General features: G+C 36.2%; 1 protein-coding gene across 6 annotated transcripts in view; it reads left to right on the forward strand.

The window, feature by feature from the left end:
- LOC133516852 (vascular endothelial growth factor receptor 1) overlaps nt 1-24,355 on the forward strand; it is a 76,575-nt gene that overhangs the window by 35,525 nt on the left and 16,695 nt on the right. For 5 of the 6 annotated variants that reach the window (XM_061849849.1, XM_061849850.1, XM_061849852.1 and 2 more), the window contains 14 exons: nt 946-1,057; nt 2,868-3,052; nt 3,796-3,950; nt 4,613-4,895; nt 5,515-5,670; nt 7,115-7,239; nt 8,509-8,674; nt 9,289-9,549; nt 10,316-10,540; nt 10,960-11,116; nt 17,020-17,111; nt 17,261-17,293; nt 18,613-18,767; nt 20,990-21,112. In XM_061849849.1, coding sequence (XP_061705833.1) covers nt 946-1,057; nt 2,868-3,052; nt 3,796-3,950; nt 4,613-4,895; nt 5,515-5,670; nt 7,115-7,239; nt 8,509-8,674; nt 9,289-9,549; nt 10,316-10,540; nt 10,960-11,116; nt 17,020-17,111; nt 17,261-17,293; nt 18,613-18,767; nt 20,990-21,112 — 2,228 coding nt within the window. The remainder of the gene's footprint in view (nt 1-945; nt 1,058-2,867; nt 3,053-3,795; nt 3,951-4,612; nt 4,896-5,514; nt 5,671-7,114; nt 7,240-8,508; nt 8,675-9,288; nt 9,550-10,315; nt 10,541-10,959; nt 11,117-17,019; nt 17,112-17,260; nt 17,294-18,612; nt 18,768-20,989; nt 21,113-24,355) is intronic. The other variant, XM_061849851.1, reaches the window with a different exon arrangement.

Here is a 24,355-nt window from a genome sequence, read left to right on the forward strand (position 1 = left end):
GTGGGTATAACCCGATAATCTCGGCCGTTTAAAAATAGGGCCCAGTGTTTACTGATATTCGTAACTAGTCTTAAAATTTGATATTTATTTTTTATTATATTGTAACTTGGCATCGAATTTAAACAAAAAATAAAATAATTTATATATAGATTTAAACTACTATGATTTTCACTCATAATTCATAAAACTGAATCGGGACTTAATCGCGTGGCCAACCTCATTTTGTCGCTTCAAAATCTGTGCATAATTAGCTCGGTCCAACTACATATAAATAAAAAATAAATAGATGCATAAATAAATAAATATTTGGGGGCAATCTTACACAGATCTACCTAGTCCCAACATAAGCAAAATTTTTACCATGGGTACAGTTGAGTTCATAAATATACATTTCTTCAGCTTAATCCATTGCAATAAGATGAAAAAATGTATACATATGTAGGAATTTGACTGTACTAGACTGTAACGATGATATACATACTTATACAGAATTACAGATAAATGCGTACTTAGATATAAAATTCGGGAATAAAATTCGTAATAAACAGACAAATAAATGTAACTCCTCTAACATACATATAGCATGTAACTCCTTTAGAGTCGCAGGCGTACATAGGCTACGGAGACTGCTTACCATCAGGCGGGCCGTAAGCTTCTTTGCCACTGACGTAGTATAAAAAAACAAATAAATACAACTGGTGTATTATTTTTGATATAATTTGTATCAATTGGCCACTTTGCTTATTACAAATACATATTTTAATTATCAAATTTTGTTAACAGCATACAATAACGATGACAACATACATTCAAGATTAAATAAATATATAAAACGAATTATTAGAAGCAAAACTAGACTATAATAAATAAGTTTTTATTAAATTAGTTGTCCCCTGTGTCCATCTTGTTAGTAGATAATATTTTATGTACCTACTGTAATTCCAGAGACGCCATATTTGAAACTCAAACGACATGGGCAAGAAAAGGTGACCACATCGAATCCACAGTTCAAGACTGCTTTTGAAATCGATGGGTACCCTGTACCAGATTACAAATTGTGAGTATAGCTTAAAATATAACTCGCGCTACAACGGTCCGGGCTCGCGCCGGGGCTCCAACACCACTTTTCTATAGAAAACATCACTTGATCACCGATAAAGGTTATAGAAAAAGAAGTGCCGGAAGCCTCGTCCCGGGCCCGGACCATTCTAGTGTGAGTCATCCTTAAGAGTCCCAAAAACTCCCTCATGATCAGGTCATCTAAAAAGGCAAAAGCCTAAGTAGTAAAATTCCTAGAACGCACAACAGCTAGCTAGCAAAATGCCTGAAACGCACCATGCCTGCTTTTTTTATTACCTAAATCGCATTAGGACCTAATAGCAAAATACCTGAAACGCACCATGTTTGCTTTTTTGATTACCTAAATCGCATTAGGACCTAGTAACAAAATGCCAGAAACGCACCATGTCGTCTAACAGGTAACCTACCTACCTTTTAGTCAGCGATATAGTTCATCCCTACAACTTGTATGGTGTGACTATTTTGACACTTTGACTGCTACGAACTATATGACGCTGACTGTACAGTCGCCATCAAATGTATCGGAGCGGTCAGTGTTGTACAATCAGCAAAAATGTACATACCAGCAGCAGCAATATGCAAATTAATAAAAGTAATTTATAAGATATTAATTGTGATAAGCCTATTTTATTGACTTTAAATTACATTTTAAATTTCACTACCTGCCAAACGCGTGGTACGGTCGCCATCAAATATATCGAAGCGGTCAGTGTACTCAAAAATATCAGACCATGATTTTTATAACCAAATAAAGGCTTTGTTAAGATATTTGTGAAGACCTTGGCCACTTCGATATGTCTGATTGCAACTGTACAACAAAGTTTTAATAGAACATGAATCCTGCGTAGCCTGCACATTTTGCGACGCACATCACGCTATGTGATGATGATGAGATAATTATCATGGGATTAACTGCGTATATGTAAACAATAAATAATACGAGTAAATAAATGGTTATTTTTGCAATTTTTATTTTCAAAAAATTATTCTAATGCAGATGCTGTAGTTAACTGCACCAACAGTAAAACACTTTTATAAATCTGCACAATATCAGCTACATGCTCTGCAGAAAAGTCCGAAACCGATGTGCTGGAATTAATTACATCCATCCAATTTTCGGCATCTATATGGTCAATGCACACACGTGTCTGAGGTGGCATGTAAAAATTATACCGCGATAAAACCATTGCCTTCTGCAGGTACGGAACTGGGCAAAGATTCGTCGAGGAGCACATGTTGAAAATACATTTATTGCAATCGCATATCAGATATACTACAATTTAGGTAAATCTAATTTAAAGTATATTGCCATTCAGCTGTTTTGCGTTTTAGACATTACATAAATTAGGCAACAGCATATTTTGTGACTCTGCTACTCAGACATTTGACGTTTTGGATGATTTAAGTCTTAGGCATTATGATTGTAATGTATTTTACTTCTTAGGTATAAAGCTTCTTAGACATCCGTTTCAGGCATTTTGCTACTTAAGCGTTTTGCTTTTTAGATGACCTGATCATGAGGGCAAAAACTTAGCCGCTGCCATACAATCGATGTTACAAAATTAATGTATGAGGAATGTTATGAAAGTGAAGGAAGCGAAAGAGGTGTTTCAGGATCGTAGCAAGTGGAAATCCGTGGTATCTGCCTACCCCTCCGGGAAATAGGCGTAACTATATTATATGGATGTATGTTTCTACATGAAATAAAAAATAATTATAATGTGTTTTAATACTTCTAATAGTATTCTATTCATTAGTTGCTATTTTACATGTTATTTTAATTTCAGTATTAAAAATAACAACACGAGAATTAATAATGGCACAAAGTACAAAATAGAACAAAATAAAACAGTAAAAACGATATACGTGTTAATTGTCAACGATTTGGACATTACCGACACTGGAGACTACACGGTTGAAGCAAGTAATGCTAACGGTACACAAAGATTGACCAAGCATTTAAATGTGATGGGTAAGTACGAGTAGTTGATAAAAAATCAAAAATAATAACTTCCAGGACGGAGAGATAGTAGAACTCTGTTAGCTTTTTTTACCTACTATCTATATCGCTTGATCCGCCACACTGGCCTCCACTTCACCGATGCATCTATAGTTGCTATCTCTAGTAATAAGGTTAGAACTTATAGCGAAGTAATCACACAAAATATTTAACTATAAACTAATACTGATTTTCGGGGTTAGTCTAAAAGGAAAGCAAAGATTGTACTGCGTCAATTCATGCCCCGAGGGTCCCGTACATCACACAATTTTTTGAGGTTGTCACAAAGATCTCTTTTATTTGATTTGATTTGATTAGTTTGCGAAATATTTTTTTTTCTAATTAACCCCCATAAGTGGCGGCCATGTTTGAAGTCATTTAAAATATTTTCGTTACCCATCCGTCTTACATATCTGTACCAAATATCAACTCAAGTAAATTGGTCCAGCACTTTTGGAAACAACTGGATGTGACAGACGGACAAGTAGAAACACGTGTGATCCTATATAGAGAACGGTTATGTTTTTCCTTTTGTGCGGAGTTTAGAACTTTTTGACACAAATTAAATCTTTTGACTGTACCTACTGAAAAAGAATGATCCCGTATGATCATTAGATATAAAAAAAATTGAGTACCTCAATTATGGGGGGACTGGGCTGGCTGCAGTAGGTAAGCAAAGCAGTTAAGTACACACTGAAAAAATATGTATATTGTAGATGTACCACGAGTCACTTTCCATCTAAGTGAAGGGAGAAAATTAAAAGGACAGCAAATAAAGTTGGTGTGCGAAGTGACCGGCTATCCATTACCAAACGTCGAGTGGTCTTTTATAGACAGTCTATCAAACAAAGAACTTGACACCCCTTTAAAAGTAAGTTTGACATTTTTATATTTTTCTTTTCAGATACCTCTTAGGGTGTTTCATTTTTCTGAATTTATATCTTACTTCGCTCGAATTCTTGTTCTCACTGATAATAAAATATTTTATGCCAAAAAAAATCGGTCAATTTTTAGAGGTTGCACAACATCAACAAAGATTTTCTAGAAAAACCAACGACTCTACATCGGAGGGTAGAAAATGGTTTAAGTTCGCTTTAAGTAGTGTGATACGGAACCTTCTACGTATAAATAAATCTTATAATTAATAATAAACTGGGATTTAAAAATGTTCTTATCAATATTTTTCAGTTATTCCATCTATTTCCAAAGAAAAAGTGCTTTTTTCATGTTGTTTTAGATGCAAAATTCCGTTTTTTCATTCGAATTTAGTATCAGTTCATTATATTTTGTTATTTTAGAACATATTTAATTTTCACGCAATCTATGGGATTCTGCCTCTACCTTTTAAATTTGTACAACCTTGAAATGTTATTCGATTCTTTTAGAAATTGAAATAGATAGTTTTTAGAGTGGGAAGACTCAATTGGTGTGCGAAGCGAAAGATTTTTTTTTAAATACAAAATATATTAGTCTAAGTCCAGCCAAAGGCATCTTTTACTCATCCTATCTTTAAAAGTATATTTATATTTTCAGGGTACCATAAAAGAAGAATCTGAATATAAAATAGTTTCAACACTTGATTTACCAGTTCAGTCTCCGGGCACGATAATTTGCAGAGCCTCGAATACCCAAGGGGATGACCAGAAAACTAAAACACTCCTTGTTGATGAGATAGAAAGTGGTTTTGGTATTGAAAATGAGGGAAAGGAAGTGAAGGAAGTCTCTGAAGGGGATAGTATAATTTTAAGGTGTCTTGCCTCTAGGTATGACTTCACGTCTGTCCAATGGCAGGGTCCGAACGACGAAGAGATACCAGGTTGGAATTGTTTTTTTTATTCAATTTTACACGATATAATGTACTACTGCTATTTTATACTTATTTTATAATATATTTAGTACTATTCTCTGCGTGCAATTTTGTCCGCGAAGACGTCGCACTGACTGCAGGCCTCATAGGGAATGAATTCCCGGATCTAAAATATCCTATATCCTTTTATACGGTTATAATTATAATTTATTTTACAATTTCATCCATTGTATAAGGCTGGAATATACTCGTATGATATCTATTTCGACTACAGCTTTAAGTATGTGAGGCTGGCACACCAGGACACCACGCTAGGTCACGCCGTAACCGCCATTGGTAAAAGTTTGAATTTGGAATTTATTGTGCGCGAATACGATAAACAATGAGTTGACCGGTCGGTCGAAGTAGGTATATTACAGATAGCGCCAGCGTAGGTTGGAATTTTATGACCCAAATCTCAAAGACCAAACTAGACAAATCAAAAACATGCTGGCGCCATCTATGCAAACCTTTTAATATTGCTAATCCCATTGAAAGCTTTTCGAATGACTATAACTAATCTAATATGTGAAGGGGCATTAGGCTAGCGAGTAATTTATAAATTTCTTTATTTTTCCATGTAACATAGGAGCCGTCTTCGAACATTCAACAAACGCAATGTCTATTATTGCAAAAATGGAAATAAATGACGCATTAATAAGTCACACTGGCAATTACTCATGCGTCGGATACAACAATGTAACTAGCGTAGAACGAACAGAAACCATAGCCGTTGTAGTTGCAGGTAAAGTAAAATAAACGTATTTTTATTTTAGTTTCATGTTTACGCGTGCCGATTCCGCGCTTAGCGAGCACTTTCAGGTACGAGTACTAGTGCATTCCACGAGAACGCCATCGCCATTCTTCTATTTTCTAATGATTCTGAAAATGCGTTATTGGGTCTGGTAATAAATCATGACGTAGCTTACGTCGGCTCTCAGCTAAAATTGTCCAGCTTTACGGATTTGATTGAGGTAGCTGCGCATACAACGGGCAAAAACGTTACGTAAGCGACGTGCTCCTACTTTGTTCAGTGAGTTACTAGAGTAGGGTAATTGTAAGTAATTTTACACACGCCGGTCGGTCGATACATTAACCTGACTTTTTAAACCATTGCTGAAGTAAATTTAGATTTTCGAGTCGGTTTAAAAATTATAGTAAAAAAAAATAAAAGTACCTAGTCGCTCACTAAGGTAGGTATATTTCACTAGCTCATAAGGTAATTTAATTTGTTCTTATGTACATGTCCTATGAAGCCAATAGTCCTGGGTTCGAATCCCGGTAAGGGCATTTATTTGTGTGATGAGCACAAATATTTTCTCCTGAGTATTGAGTGTTTTCTATGTATGTATTTGTATATTATATATATATATATATATATATATTGTTGTCTAAGTACCCACGACACAAGCCTTCTTGAGCTTATTGTGGGATTTAGTCGATTTGTGTAGGAATGTCGTATAATATTTATTTATATATATTTGATGTGTTTTTTATTGAATTTATTCTAATACTAATTACATACATAATAGTTATTTGTTTCACAAGGGGCAAAGTTGTTATTTAACCGCTCATGCTAATATTGATACCCGAGCAAGCGAAAGATTCCAAAGTGAACGACGAGCGTAGCGAGTGGTTCGAAATGTGTAATCTTGAGCGTTGCGAGGGTTTTCAAGGGACGAGGGTTAAACAAATGTTGTCACCGTAACAATAATTTTCATCACACCAACGCGAGGAAAATAATAACTGTAAAACATCAATTAGGATCAAATCGAAATGAACATTATACATTATTTATCATCCAAAATCATCATTTAAAAGTCAATTCCATCAGCCAACATGAGTAAACAATGCATGCAATGAATTACTTTGCCACACATGTGGATAAAATGCAACTTTCTTATCAGTTTCTGAAGTACCAAGAGAGTGATGAAAAAACGGTCAATATATATGTAGGTACCTACCTAACTAAACATTAGGTTTGACAACTCTTTTTTGGTTTATCAACATTTTTTTTTTAATTTTTTTTAGATTCTGCAGATTTTTTAGATTTCGACTTCGAGAGATGTCCAAGGCGCAAACTGAATGTTTTTAGAATAAATGAATTCTAAACTGTATGCCCTTCATATGTACCCTATGTCCCTATAACTATCTAATCTTATGTATATATCCTATTCGTATTTGAACAGGTCTTCGCGCAGCATCAATAAAGGTGCCTGCTGAGGATACAGTGAAAGAGGTGATACCATTTAGTGATGTAGCACTCACATGTATAGCAGAGGCTATTCCTCCGCCTGTTATAACATGGTACAAGGTAAGTTGTAATATCTTAACTTGGCTCTATCTGGGGCAATCGAAACTTAAATAGTGTATACATTTTTACTTTTCGTTTTGCGTTTGTCGATGTACGCTTGTCGTCTTGACGGCCCCTCTGAGGGCCAGCAGTACGCCTTGGGACCGATTTGATTCGAGAAAGTGGTAGCAGGCATGAGTTATAGTTAGGGTAATTTGTCACGTCTATATCCATGTCACCTGCTGTTTCTTTTTCAATTTAAATGGGATCGTATTTTGTAGCGATAAGCCCGAACTTCATGTTTATTTTGTCAACAAAACATTGAACGTTATTTGAGCGAGTATTCCAAACTTTAGGGTGCCTACACATTTATTTACAATGGTTATAAAAGTTTTCGATTATCTGGAACATATATAATAGTATTTTATGCAACAGTTGTATAAGAAGGGTCAAAAAAGGCGAGTGGCGTGAGTTACAATACGCCACGAGCATTTTTTGACCTCCTTATACAACGTTGCATACAATATTTTTCCTACGAGTCAACAAAAATAAATCTTAATTTAGGTAAACAAAGCAAAAGTATATAGCCAAGACGCGCGAGCATACCTTGTTACGCGCCCAGCCCGCCCCGGGCCGCGGCCGGCCGGTCAGCGACACCTTCTCATAACTCATGAGGCCCTGGTACTTGCTACTTGCTAAATAAAATTTTTGGACAGTTTTTTCTCAATTTTGGCCACCGTAGCCTACGGAGACTAACAAGCAACGCTAAGCGGTCTTTGTAGTCTATGGGTGTTGCTTTATTACGGGTGTCACATGCGTGTTTCTGACTTATGAAGTAATTATTTTTACTATGCAACCAAATGAATATTTTGTAAGTTGGCAGCAATGCACTTAGTTTAAAACTGTATTCGTTTTGGTTTTGTTAGGTTGGTAGCCATTAATCGCAGTAACGTTATAGCTTATAAAAGCACAAGAGCTTTTATGAGGAATAGACAATATAGACTTTTCTTGAAATCTTTTATGTATGTTCTTATATTCGTGTTAATGAATGCATAAATGACAGATAACAGTAGAGGAGTAGGAAAAACATTTATTTATCTTATAAATCTAATAGCCAACATGGGTTCAAAATCGTTCGCATGAATTTCGCTGTTACGTGTGATATTTCCTCATAACTAAAGTTTTTATGTAATTGTATAATTCATATACTTATCATATACAAAGTGGTATCAGTTTAGATATTGCAGTTATATATATATATATATATATATATATATATATGTTTTGCAGGACGACATTGAGATGAGAAGCAATAATGTTATCACACGTTCATTGAACTACAGCACAGTAAATTCAACCTATACATTCAAGCAAAATGGTACTGATGATTCCATCTACGAATGTGTGGCTACGAGTGGTACATCTAGGGTTTCAAGAATGTACCAGGTTACTGTAAGTAAGTATACACACGTCACACTTAATTACATAATATGCACACTATAATTATCTACAGACGAACTTCGACAATATGAATCTCAAGGGAAGCGCCATAAGGCGTCATCCATAATTACGTCACACAAAATTTCGAGTTTTGGAACCCACCCCCCAACCTCTTGTCACGCTCTTGTCACATTTGGCATCGCAATTCAGCGCGGTAACGCGGCAAGCGTGTTGGGCACCTTTGCAGGTGGGTGGAGGGAGAGAGGACGACACGGGGTGGAATTTTTGACCAAGCGATTTGTTTTTTTTTTTCCTTTTGTAAAATTTTATTACATTTAATGCAATTTTAGTATTATAGTTTGTTAGCATATTGTGTGTCGTGATTGTTTTTTTCAAATACGCGATTGTTATTCTCGTACGTGAATCCGAGTTAATTTGCTAATAAGACGAGCGCTTACTTTTAGTGTACATCGTAATAGCATTTAAAATGATGTGTCAATCGAATGTATTTTATAAAGCGGGTAATAAAGGCCCCATTTCTAACCGACTTAGAAGGACACGGTTTTTACTAAAAAAAAAGCCGTAGTCGGACGGAACTTTTTCAAACGTTTTCTTGTAATTTTCATACAGCAATGCTCAAGTCACGGTTCAAATGGGAATACCTCAGCATCCTAGCAGCCATAATGTTGGCGCTGGTCCTACTGGTGCTGTACTTATGCTGGAAGATAAAGAAAGAGAAGAGATTCAGAAAAGAGTTGGCAGCCGCTGGCCTGCTGTACTTCAAGGAAGGGGCGCCCAAGTCGCTGAACCCGGAGCTAGGCATCGATGAACAGGCTGAGTTACTGCCTTACGACGACAAATTTGAGTTCCCAGTGGAAAAATTGATTTTGGGTAAGGATTACATATCATGTAAAGAGCTTTAATATTAAATATCAGATACTAATATTCAGTGATTGGAGGAGAAGAGCTGAGGATCGAGCTCAGTGGCGTGCCATGGCAGAGGTCTATGTCCAGGGGCCCATTTCTCGAACGGTCTTAGAGTAAATAATATTAGTTCACCAACTATCAAGTGGTGAAAGTATGGGTTACCATGGCCGCACACTAATAATATTAGACTAATACGGTTCGAGAAATGGGCCCCAACAGTAGACTGACACAGGCAGATGATGATGATCGGATACTCGTCTATCTAATATATTTGATAATGAATAAAGCGGCAGCTATGACGACGATCAACAAATTAGATCATTATCAACATAATCTATCATTGCTCTTACATACCAAAAGTAGCTAGGGTAAAAGAAACAGGGCATTCTTATACTGTTCCTCTCGCTCGCTCAAAATAAACTAAGTTTTTATTACCCAACATGACCATGGATTTATTTACGTACAGTTAAGGCAACGTTTTGACTAATCCAACTTAAATCCTGTAGGCATCCCAACTTGTTGAATTATACACCAAAACAGGTGACGCTTGTAGCTGATGTCACCGTTTTCCCACTTCGTAGAGGAAAGCGACTACAAACAGAGAACGCGCTGAACGGTTTCTGGGCACCCAATTTGTTAAATTCTAGGTATAAATAGTCTGTAAGTTATGTATCTATATATGGGCCTGTTGCCTGACAGTAAATTATTTTTGATTTTCTTTTGTAAATAGGGCCCCAATTAGGCGCTGGTGCGTTCGGGGTGGTATACAAGGCGGAAGCGCGCGGTATTATCAACGCGGAAGATAGTACCACCGTCGCGGTGAAAATGGTCAAGAAAACTGCCGACAACATTTACATCAAAGCGCTCGCTTCTGAGCTCAAAATTATGGTGCACTTGGGGAAGCATATCAACATTGTCAATTTGTTGGGCGCGTGCACCAAAAATGTTGGAAAACGTAAGTTGCATTACATAATAGGTACTTACTTACTATTTTTTTTAATCCACGAAAGTCCAGATCAGAAGGGGTTAAAGTATTCCGGTGTAGTATTGTAAAGTTAATGAAAAACAAATGAAGATGAATTTAACTACTAAACTCGTGTAACATTTTTTACTTCTTTTGGTCTCAGAAATGCGTCGTTAAAATCTTTCGGATTCCTCGTGAGCGTGAGTGTAGCAGCAATAAATGTGTAAGATCTAAGTAATTGAGAATGGAATCATAATCTTAGTTTTCTATCTCATTTATTTGAACCATGTCTACTTTGTTTTTTGTTTTTAAAAAGAGTAGAGAGTACACGTAGTTATATCATTTTGCTAAGGAATATTCACACACATGACCGCCCTAAGTTCAATTTACGTTCTTTGCCACCATGTAAGGCGAGCTGATCGTGATCGTGGAGTTCTGCAAGTTCGGCAACATTCACAACTACATGCAGCGGCACCGCGACGTGTTCATCGACCAGCTCACCGACAACAAGGAGAAGGCCCAGGGCAACGTCAATCGCGGCTTCTCCTGCAGCGGGGGCGACAGCGGGTATGACATCCTTAGACGTATTATGGTTAGCTTTGTCCACGTGATAAAATAAGTGTAAAATATTTGATTGGCACGTACCTACGTGAATTTGCTTTTGATAATAATTTGGGACGGATACAGCCGGGTGGTGTGGTCAGGACGTAAGCCGCGTCAGCTAAAGACGCCGGTTTGATTCCGGCCTCGGCCACCGGTGGGCTTAGCCACTTTTTCTTTAGTGTATGACATCTATTTCAGTTTATAAACGAGTTTGTGCATGCATAGAAAGGTTCAATAATGTAAAAAATATACGGCATTCTTCTATTAAGGATGACTCACGTTAGACCGGCCCGGGGCCGGGCTATTTCGTTTTGTATAGAAAACGTCACGTGATCACCGATCACAGGTCATACAAAACGAAGTGTCGGACGCCCCGGCCCGGCCCCGGGCCGGTCTAACGTAAGTCATCCTTTAAGTGGGGCTACAGTTACAAACTCCATTTCGTTCAAGCATATTAAGACAGGGTAACAAACGAGAAATAAAGATTAAGTATCTCTATCTCTGCTTCCTGATATTCCGGATAATGCGTTATTTTAATGACCTATTTCCTTTTCTGAGGAAACGGTGTAAATTCCAACAATATCCTGCACAATATACAAAATTACAAATGACATAATAGGTAGTGACTAATTATTAGATAAGAGTTATAAACTAGGACGTAGGAAGGAAGGAAGCTTTGCCAGATAAAGTTTAATATAAACTATATATGGTGTAGAAACTTAAAAACAAAACAACAGGAAAGAAAACCGCATGTAGCAATTTAAATTGACGTGAAAGCTTATGATTGGCACCTACTTCCTATACGATATTCGAAATTAGACGTTTCTAAAATCTGGTATCACAAGGTATGCAGGATAATTTGCTTCTTTTCGATTTGACTTTCTATACAGCGAACTTTTTCTATAACTAGCCTTGTATCCATTGATTTTAACTAGAAAAATCTTTATGGGTTTTCTAAGCAGTATTAAACCGTTTTAGGTTTAGGTTTAAGATTCTTTATTATCGCTAAGAATTTGACAATAAATAAATAAATAATTTATTCCAAACAACATCGATCCATAGGTACACATACACAATAAAAATTAAAAAATAAATAAAAGTACGTGTATATCATAAAAACTCATGATTAGACATTTAAATTACTTAAATTAATCTGAGAATTTGATAATTGATAAAATTCCCTTAAAATTAAATTAGTGATAGAACTAAAAACATTGAGGGTATACCATAAACATACAGTGAAATAATAATATTTTATTCAATAGTGATATAAAAGAGACCTTTTTAGTCGAGTACTTACGTAATATATCCACAACATATCTTCCAACACGGCTGGTCACCGCGGGAGAGTTCGACCAAAACCCTCCTAAGAAAATGAAAGAAAATAAATGCACAATAAACATCTGTACTTTCAACGTTAGATCACTTTCATCAGACACGAAACTAATAGAGCTTAAGGCGGCGCTTCAAAACTTCAATCATGACATAGTAGGGCTAAGCGAAGTCCGTCGTTTAGGCGAATACATTATAGAAGACGAAGACCACATTCTATATTACATAGGCAAAACAAAAGGTCTCTACGGAGTGGGCTTTCTAGTCAAAAATAAATTCAAAGGAAATTTCAAAACATTCATAGGAATACCGGATAGAGTATGTGCTTTACATATTGATTTAGAAAACCTGCCTTTTGTAATTATACAAGCATACGCCCCGACACGACAGAAAGCTCATCGGAAGAGGAAATAGAAAACTTTTATCAAGACCTTGCGAAAGCAAGATCCAGTCTGTCAAAAAACATAATAACCATGGGTGATTTTAACGCTCAGATCGGAGCTGCTAACAAATATAAACGAGCTACTGGTAGATATGGCTACGGTAAAAGAAGTACACGAGGCGAGAGGCTTATTCAATACGCCCACGAATATGACCTGAAATTTATAAACACAATGTTCAAGTTTTTTTTTTATATAAGGGGGTCCACACAGGTTTAAAAAATAAATAAAAAATTACATAATTAAACAAAGATAGTAATGTAATAAATAATAATAATAATATAATTATTAAAATATTAATTTAATTCACAAATAATTAAATTATTGCATGTTGTTGATATTTATCTTTTCAATTTTGTTTCAATGTATTATTAATTATTATACTTAGCATGCAAGATTCAATTTATTAATGGAAATATTTATGTGTAATTTAATTTAATTCAATCTGTATGGAATTAATAAAGCTATATTCATTCATTCATTCTTTCATTTATTCACTTACGTAAAGCAGGCGCGGATCCAGCCCTCAAAAAAGGTTGTGGTCACAGCCACCCGAAAATCGGCCAAGTGCGAGTCGGAGTACGAACTCATGAACAATCATGACTCATGAGTCATGATCGTCATCGTTCAAGAACGATCATCAGCAGAGATATCGATCTCAATAGACCGTGAAAGTGTTATGTCACAAGACAATAAGGGGGTTCCCTAATGATTCCCCGACCTATTTTTTGTAGATTACCGATTCGCAGACAATGTTTCGCCGAACATCGTTTTGCAAAGGGATTTATTCGTACCTAGATGTAACTTTTAGTCGACTAACGTTTGGTAGAGTGTAGGTTCACATTCCGTTCAATTACAATTATTGGAAGGATTGCGGGATATTGCTATTTTACAATAAAAAAAATAATTATTATAAAAAAATAAAAAACCCGACTGCACACTAAAACAGAGGAAAACAAGCCCCACAAGAATATTGTTGTAGATGGTAAGTATCGCAGGCGGGGACCAACAGAGGGTTACTTATAGTCATTTTGGTTGTTGGTCCCCGCCTGCGATACTTACCATCAACAACAATATTCTTGTGGGGCTCGTTTTCCTCTTTTTTAGTGTGCAGTCGGGTTTTTTGTTTTTTATAATATTTTTTTTTATTTATAATTTTTCAGTTACCCCCATAAAAACATCCTATGACACTCCCGTGATCAAGACGAATCTAACGATACCTCATACATCAAAATCCATCAAGGCGTATAGGCTACAGGAGCCCACAAAGAAACAGACATACATAAAATACACTCGAAATACATTCTCCCTTTGGCAGTCGGGTAAAAAAAAAATAACCTAATTTCATTTCTCAACATTTTTTTTTCCAACTATACATATTTGACAGATTTCAATTTAACAAATTACCATTTCCCTAACAATAATTAAACAACATTCATTACACCAAAATGTTTCACTAGGTTTAAAAATGTTTAACAATTTTTAGTTTAGCAAACATGTTTAGTCTATTTTTATTTATTTTTTCAAATAAAAATAAAACATTATTTAAAGGATATTAGGGTATCTACATAGAGATTACCGTACCAAAAGTTTAAGTATATCGCATTAGCCAGTGCGGGTTTTTTTTATTATTTATAAAAAGTTTTATAAATTTATTTCTGAGAAAATAACAGAGATAGCAAGCTGAAACATGAGGGTTCTTAATAAAAAAAATACTGTAAACATTTCATGAAAAGGCCGGTTTTCTATGAAACCACGGCAATTAAATAATTCGAGGAATAAAAACCGGCCAAGAGCATGTCGGACATGCATGTGAACATGCATGTGAGCATGTGAACACAATAAGCTAAAATGGAGCTTAAAGTATAGTAGATTGTTAACCAAGGGACGAACTGTGGATGTACGTTTTTTTACTATGAAGGGTAAACTTTTTGTAATAACTCAAAAACAGCTAAACAGATCATGTCCGCTATAGTTTTCGTATAATGTCTTTCTTAAGCTCTACTTCCACGATTTTTTTCATATTTTTGGGACCTATGGTTCAAAAGTTAGTGGGGGGGACACATTTTTTTTTCAGAGCGATTATTTCGAACATATTCATATTATAAAAAAATGTTTGTTGAAGACCCCTATTAGTTTTGAAAGACCTTTCCAACGATACCCCACACTGTAATGCTGAAGCAAAAAAAAATTCACCCCCACTTTACGTAAAGGGGAGGTAGGTACCCTAAAAAAAAATTTTTTTTAGATTTTATTGTACGACTTTGTCGGCTTTATTGATGTATATATCCATGCCAAATTTCAGCTTTCTAGCACTAACGACCACTGAGCAATGCCTCTGACAGACAGACAGACAGACGGACATGGCGAAACTATAAAAACTATAGTTGACTACGGGACCCTAAAAATGGGGACAAAAATTGTTGAAATACGGAAATGTATAAACATTGTTTTTCGAAAAGTCTCATGCAATACATTTTTACGAGTATGCTATGTATTAAGTGGAAAAATGATTATTTGGCGTTTATGTTTTTACGATAGATTCTTTGGAAAATGAGAATCAAGCAAAAATCTTTTGGTAATCTTTTGGGTCTTTGAATTGGTGTCTTTTTTTCTTTATTCCTTACTTTCTTATTTAGCAAAAAACTTAGTAATCCATTAGTAACCTAAGAATTTCATTTGGCAGAGTAATCTGTCTGATTAAACAAATTTTACTCGAGTAACGTTTTTTTTACATTTAATTTCGAATAAAGTGACAGTTAAATTATAACAGTTTAGTTAGTTTAGCAATTGCGGTACTACATACATATTATCGGCGTATAAAGTAATCTATCGGAAATGGCAAGCAATTTATTGCAGTCCATGGAGCCGTTTAAACAGATAACTACTCTAATAAACTCCTACGCCTGAAAATTAAAAGCTGGTATTATTTTTAGAAATTTGTACTAATATTTGTAAATGTTTCAGGTTTCTAAGACTCCTTAAGCTAAAAACAATGGCCCCTGTAATGTTAGTAAATAATTATTATTCTTGTAAATAAGTATCAGCTGATATTATCATGCTCGAATTTCTAATCAATACTAATAATCACTCTAACTATCGTGTTTCGACACTTTCGACCAAGGGTTTCTCGGGTAATTGTGACGGTTACTAAACGATTATTCTACCAAAAGTAAATCTGCTTATCAATGTTATGCCAAGTTTCCATCTGACTACTCTGCGTAATGAAATTCTGCCAAAGCGTCTGCGAAACGAAAATCAGCGTAATTTTACTAGGCGAATCAATAGGGCACCCCATTAGGGTTGTGGGCATGCCCATCGTGCCCACAACGGTGGATCCGCCCTTGACGTAAAGTACAAGATTGTTTATATCACTATTCTATAAAATACTTCTTCTACGAGACATTTAAATATTTTTTACTATAAAACTGGCAAGTATCTTAGTAGACAAAAATGTAGTACAAAATACATAAACGAGAAGGCAACAGTTTAGTTTTTTCTATGGTAGCGCGGCGGCACGTGATTGATTTTTTATAGTTGACCACAACGTATCGAAATGAATATTATAATTGAGTTGGGAGGCCAAAAATGAAAATACCGCAATTATGGTTTGGTATACCAAATTTTAATTCAACCATTACAGTCGACGAGTAGAAAAAAACGTTTTAATTACGGTTCTCTTCATTATTGGGGTAAGCTTTGGTAGTTCCGCTGGTAGACCAGTGGGCTTGCACCAGGGATTCTTCCTTTATTTCAAATATTATAAGTTCGTTAGATGGTCCTGCTGCTGAGTACAAAAAATAGTTCAATATTATATAAGGTAAGTTACTTAGGTTTCCCTCAACTAATTATGATTTAAGTTTTTTTCTAAGATATTCCCATCATCATTATTGATCTTAATACGGCATCTTCGAGTACTTTCGTCTTTTCTGCGATAAAACTGAAAATATTAATGCGGTAAAACCCCTTAGAACCCACAATTAAGGTATCTAGTAAATATGTTTAGGAAAAATCGAAGCCAAATACTACTGTATTCGATGTTTGATATGTTAAAACAGTACTAATCAATTGAGATTATTATTTTTCCTTTTTTAGTATGACTTCGGACTGTTTGAATACGAATCAAACCCAACAAACGGACCACACATTCCTCAACACTGCTGCCAGTAATCGCTCAGGAAGACTAGGTAATATTACCTATATAATATTATTAAATAAACGTATAAGTAATAATACACATATTATAATATAATTATATTATATTATTTCGAAACGCATTAGTAAGCCAATGTTAAAATACTTCCAAATATTAACTAGTGTAATTATTTCTTATCAGACAAGCCCAAACCACAGTCGGAATTTCAAAAAGGTAAATTGTGAACTTGTTTGTAGTTTTGTACGGTGAAGCACCAACTTTCCTTATATAATGAACAACGTTCTGACTACCGCCATATCATCTCCTTAGAGTAGTCCAGAAAATTGACTTATATCATATCATTAATTACATCTGAACAAATAAAACTATGGCCTAGAATATATTCAATTATTTCGATAACCATAAAACTTATTAAACCTCGAGTCCATTTTCTGTACCAGCCTAAGTTGCCCTGGCGATGGTTAGATGGTTGTCCATTATTTACTAGACACCCGGTATTCGTTTATCTACACACATATAGCATAAAGTACGATCCCCACCGAACGGGAGGCCGAGTCGGGCCGCGCCAGAGCGCATTTCAAATTAGTGGCCGCAAGCCGGTCGGCTCCTCGCGGATGCGGACGGATGCGGATAGTCTCTATCGCATCTGCCATACATTAACATATTACGCATAATGTATAGGCACATTGAAAATGCAGTTCGACGCGGCTCGTCTCCGTTCGCTGAGAATTAAGGTACTTAAGCCCTGTATGATGGGTTCAAAAACCGCAAATTAGGACTTGCATTAAGAGTTACTGTTTGTGACTATATATATCTACTCTGTGTGAACATTTTTTATTGCTTTATTATTACTTGTTACTATAAAATCATTTCTATAATAAAATCATTTCAGCAATTTGATTTGACCTCTATTCTAATATCAGTCGAAATTAGGTTTTATTCGAAATTAAGTATTCATTGCAAAGAATTTTGCAGAGGGCCTACCGCGAACCACGCTCGACGTGTTACCTCCCTATCACACTTTCGTACGAATTTACAAGTGCGACAGAGAGGCAACACGTCGAACGTGGTTCGCGGTAGGCCTCCTGATATCGAAGGATATGGCAGCTAGGCCGACTTTAGTTTGACTCAGAATAAAGCAAAAAATACGGTTGCGTGACATGCATTAAATAGTTATCAGCTACCGATTAACCCCCAATTATTTTGTTTTGTTCTTTATTATATAATATAAGTATTTGCATCATTCAGTATGTAGGTTGTAGAACTTTTAACCATTAGGACATATTGGCGAAATCATGGCGAAACAGCAGCAATATAAATGGGTATTATAGCTGGTATTATCATATCAAACAGGCAAAAAAATACCTAACGCCAAAATGGTCTAAAGTGGCTTAGCTTCGTGTTGAATTGCTGCCACAAAGATAAATACGAAACTTACAACTGCTGTCCGCATGTCTGTTTTCTTAAATTCCTTTCCGTTAAATTCCTGTGAAAAGGAGCTACTCAATCATAAAATTGTCATCAATATTCAGTATCGGAATCGGGCTACGTGCAGCCGGAGTGGCGGTCAAACTACGAGAGCGATTACGTGTACGAGGGTCGCAAGCCGCGGCCGCTTACTTCGCGCGACCTCCTGGCCTGGGCCTTCCAGATCGCGAGGGGCATGGAGTACCTTGCTAACATGAAAGTGAGTTTCAAACCTTGTTTACTTCACACTATCGTACTTATTGCTTATAGTTACCTAATATTTACTTGCTTATTAAAATATGTACATATCATGTTGCTTGTTGTTGAAATACATTTTGTGTATTTCCAAATATACAAATTATAAAGTGTACCTGGGCAAAATGAGCAAATAATTCAAGAATTTTTTTAAGCTTTTTCAATCATAAAAAACACCCGAAGTTTCAGGCAGTTTTCTGCCTTAGTCAGTAATGTTTCTCGTAAAACGTTGAATAAAATATAGAAATTGTTCTACTAATTTCTAGACGTACCCGGGTCCATTCTTAAGAGGTTCCAACAGTCTTTCAGTGTTGAATAAAATATAGAAATTAGTAGAACAATTTCTATATTTTATTCAACACTGAACCAACCTGAACCTCAACCTGTCCTTAAACTACGTCCACAAGAGAGGTATGGGCATTGTGAATGTCATCTCGCTTTGTGTGGTAGGGCACAGCGCAGGGGATGTCATTCCAGATCAGAGCAAAGCCCAACTGGGGAAGTACCTCCACCTTACAGAAAACCGCAGCCAAATAACACTAGACCCTACTCATAGTGTTGTGTTCCTGCCGGTGAGTAAGGTTGCCAGAGCTCAACGAGGGGAGGGAGGGTTATTAGGGTCGGCAACGCGCATGTAACTCCTCTGGAGTTGCAGGCGTACATAGGCTACGGATACTGCTTACCACCAGGCGGGCCGTATGCTTGTTTGCCACCGATGTAGTATAAAAAAAAATTATAAGCACATCCAAAGTCCACTTTCAAATGTCTCAGGAAAATATTTCAATCATAAAAAAAGGTCTCCGAGGGTTCAAGAAAGTAAACAATGTTTTATTGTAAGTTTGTCTGCCTTACTCAGTACCGTGAAACCCAGTAGAACAATTTCAATGCTTTATGGACGACTGAAAGACTCATAGAACCTTAAGAGAATAAGTGAATATTCATAAGTGAATTTATAAGCACTTCTAAAGCCCACTTTCAAATGTCTGATTCAGATAAATGTTTACTCACATTGATAGGTATAAACATACGTGTTGTATTCAAACCCCGAATTTCCAATACTACTAGGTTTATCTAGTAAATTCTCATGTTTGACGAGTGTTAACAAAGCCTGGATTTAATCAACTCGAGTGGTCAAACCCAATAAAACAAAAAGCCTAAATCGGGATTTTGTGACCTTTTGGTTCACGGGATTTCAAACTTAAGGTAGGTACCGATGAAAAATGAAAAATGGCACCTTCTTATTTCATATACTATATAGCTGATGGAGTATATATGTTTATATTATTGCTTGCAGATCTGTTTAGTTTTGCTACGAGTAATCTGACCAACTAAAACATATGCAGCAAAAAAAGTTAGATAACGTATAGCCGAAAAATGCTTACTTTACTAGATATTTGTCTCTAGGCAAATTCATACTTATAAATAGAATTATTTAACAACACCTTTCTTTGTCAGTTTTATGTTATACCGTAGCGTGACCAAGGGCGCTGATATAATCGAATGAGAGAGCGAAGTGAAATTCTAACATTCAACTTGGAACACGCGGCTTGCTAAGGGCACGTCCTGGCATTTCGATGTTTTTAAGCTGACCTATCAGAGGATAGTTTGATGGACTATAACTTAAGTAAATTTATTCTAATTGAAATGAAATTGGGTAAATATACAGTTGAGGGTAATATATTTTAGTCATTAAATTATGAGGAGGGTCGATCAAGGGGTTATGGAGCTAGAAGGCCAAAAAGCTATTTGTTAGGGGTCTTGCTATTCTAGTAATTTATTTGCAAGAAAGTATGATCGAGTTTGGTATCAAGTGAAAATATTATAATATTGTTTTTTAATTTACGATTTTAAAATAATTAGCAAGATAAAAACGAAATCAAATAAACACAATATAGGTATTTGACATTTGACAAGAAAGATTTCGGCTTATACAGTTTATTTTAATCTCTATGGTGACTTTTAAGTGCTCCACAGGCCTTGCAACAAGTCGCACGCATTTTTCGATCTTTTGCCGACTAAGGAGGCATTCAATTGATCTCTTTTTGGTGAACCGCGAGTTCTTAGTTCTAACTACTAGTTAGTTTAATCCCGAAAATAACCAAATTATAATGGAAAAAAATACCCTACCATTAAACTACACAACACTTATAGCACACGGTGTATAAATCTACTCCGACGTTTTTACAGATTCTCCATGGAGACTTAGCTGCCAGAAACATATTACTAGCTGAAGATAATGTCGTCAAGATTTGCGATTTCGGGTTAGCTAGAAGCATTTACAAGAATGACGAATACCAGAAGAAAGAAAACGTAAGTAATTGCCTTCCCTTCCCTTCTCTTCACCCCATTTGAAGCCGAGTCTGATTTACCAATTTGTTGTAGTTTTGGTCTTGTTATGAAGTTGTGATACAACCTTGACAGTGCATCTCACGCGCAACAATTAGACCGCAATTGGAATATCATAGAAATGATCATATTTATGGGATCATATTTGATAGCAATCCTACAATGATGATCATATTTATATCATTTTTTAATTGTTGTAATTACACCATCATAGGTTAACTAAATAACAACAATTTTAATTAATTTGGCGTATATGATCATAAGGAAAGCAGAAGCATGGCAGTGGATCGGACACACGCTCCGTACACCGGATAACCACCTGTCCAAGCAGGGTCTCCGCTGGCAATCGACTGGCAGTAACTAGACGGTCGGGGCGTCCTTGTACCTCATAGAGGCGATCAGTTGAGAAGGAGGCTGGCCCATCTGGACTCGGCTGGAAAGAGCTAGAAGTAACCGCTCAGGATCGCAACAAATGGACAATGCTTCTGCGAGCCCTATGCCCCTGATGAGGGATAACAGGATTATATTTTATCATCATCATCATCATCATCATATTATCATAATTGTAGGATTGCTTTTAAATAGGATCTCATATATATGATCATTTCTATGACAGTCTAATTGCGGCCTTAGTGCGAGCGGGATGTATAATGTGTCGTGTCAAAACAAGATCAAAACCGTAACACAATGTTAAATCAGAATCGCGCTTTTGTCCCTGTCGTCATGACAGCAAATGATGTTTGTTTTGCGTTCGTCATAAATACAAGCCATAATGTTTTAGTATCTTTGTGTATCGGTTAATTTGATCGTGTCCAGCAGGCGATAGAGTTATTTATTGCTTGACCGCTGGTAATGTCGTGCCTGTGCTCTAAGCGTGATTCAATTTTATTGCACAGCTTGTTTATCAAGGGAGTTACGAGCAGCCATAACGCGAGTAATATTTAATGATCGCTTGTTTAATGGGGTTGAATACATTTTTGTCTGACGGGACTTTGGATTCCAGGAAACAAAGCTTGGGACTCGTATAGTAAACCTAGCACTAACGATCTTGGAGCAAAACCTCGGACTGACAGACAGACGCACATTACGAAATTATAAGTGATCCTAGTTGACTACGGAACTCTCAAAATGAGTACCTAGATTACGCAGAATGTGATGGACTCCAAATCAATCCTTGAGTTAACATATGTACGAGTTTATTAAAGCTTTCATACTGTGCTGTCGAAATGTAATGATACATTTAATTTTTACTGCGTTCTTGGGATTAATCGTATAGAACTGGTTCTTTAGTATTATGATCAGACCAATATGTATCGCGGAATGTAACTAAACGTTGCGTCGTACAGTAACCATGGTTTAACTTTCATGTGTAAACAAAATAAAATACATACTTCTTATATATTAATTTATCATGATAACATATGCAGTAATGCACGCGATCATAGCCTGAAAAGCTTCAGAAGACCGTGGATACGCTATATATTTTCAATTTCTTTAACCTTTTGAACGCCAGGCCTATCGCACGCGGCGCGTAATCGTGAACCTTGTCGGTACGCATGAAGGTTGATATTGGGCTGAAGCCGCGCGCGTCATATGACGTCTTTGGCGGTCAAAAGGTTAAGCTCATGTAAAATTTATTTACCCCGTGCTATTTTTAAAAATTCTAACATGGATTATTTATTTAAAACTTTATTACCTATATATAACAGTGCAAAACGGGACTTAATGCCTTAAAGCTCTACTAGTCAACCATGGCATATTTCCTGACGAAATTTATCATTACTCGTAAAAACTTTTGCTTAACTTTTATATTGGAATTTTTAGGTATATTTCTCTTCTGGGTGATGTAAGTAAGTAAGTAAATATTCTTTATTGCACCACAAAGAAAACAAATTTAAAAACAGATTTACAATGTAAAGAAAGGTAGCTACAGGCGGTCTTATCGCTGTAAGCGATCTCTTCCAGACAACCTTAGGGTAGCAGGATATAAAGAACAAGAGAAGAGAAGAGGAAGAGTTATGTTTATTGTTGTTGAGCGTAATTGTGGTTATTCAGACTTTACATTAATCTTAGTAGGCTCTGAGTTCCAACAGGACAATGAATAAGATTGTACCTACGGAAATATCATTAGAGACTAAAACTGCCTATCACGGTTCATGAGATACAGCCTGGTGACAGACGGACAGACAGACAGACGGACGGACAGCGGAGTCTTTGTAAAAGGGCCCCGTTTTACCCTTTGGGTACGGAACCTTAAAAATAGAATACGTTAGGCACTGTGTAATGTTATCGCTGCAAATATCTCATTTCGCATTTGTCAGGCTAGATGAGTCAGGCAGGAAACGCGTTTGATAACTATAGTCATTTTTAAACTCCGTGAGTACGGTGACAGGTGTCATCTCCATATAATTTATAACCTAAAAACGCAAAAATCTCCCAAAATTGTATTGAGATAGCATCTGTCAGCGATCTCTTCCTGTTTAACAATACTATTAAAACTTTTTTTTTTATATCTATCTCCTTCTTGACAAGCCTAAGCCGATATTAAATGTAGAAACAAGTATTCCTTATTTTAATAAACTACATGGAAAAATTAAGTTAAATACATAAATATAATGACATATAAAGAGAGGAGGTCTGTGCTCAGCAATGTAACATACTTACATAATATTGGCTGACTTATATCTGTGGCCCTAGTGAAAAAGGGTACAAGTCTCTGGTAGCGCAGGTGTAAAGGGGTGTAAGTTCCACGTAACACTTATGCCCTTATACACCTAAACTGCCAGAGACTTGTACCCTTTTTCACTAGGGCCATATTATTAAGCCATAAGTTACGTAATCCCGGACCCCACGGTGTCATTATATTTGACCGTGGAATTGCTGAAACTAGACAACCTTCGGCAAAAACTTTTCTACAATGAAGGTCACTGAATATCGCAAAAAAGTCACGGTGGTGGGAGTGGGACTCCAACTTCGGCAAAAAACGTGGAAGGTCGTGAGTTCAAATCTCGTCGGAGCTCAATAGTGCTATGCTGTATAAGTATGTGCGATTCTGAAACACATATCCTCCTGAGACCTAGAAGCAGTTGTTTTGTTTTTTAATTTGGAACTGTAAGGTAGAAGTACTAGTGTTCGACGCTACACTAGTACTCGACATGGGCACTTTATGTCAAAGTGACAACGATTAAGTTCGAATACCTAAAAATC

The sequence above is a fragment of the Cydia pomonella genome, chromosome 4 (assembly GCF_033807575.1).
Source record: "Cydia pomonella isolate Wapato2018A chromosome 4, ilCydPomo1, whole genome shotgun sequence".
Classification (NCBI taxonomy): Eukaryota; Metazoa; Arthropoda; class Insecta; order Lepidoptera; family Tortricidae; genus Cydia; species Cydia pomonella.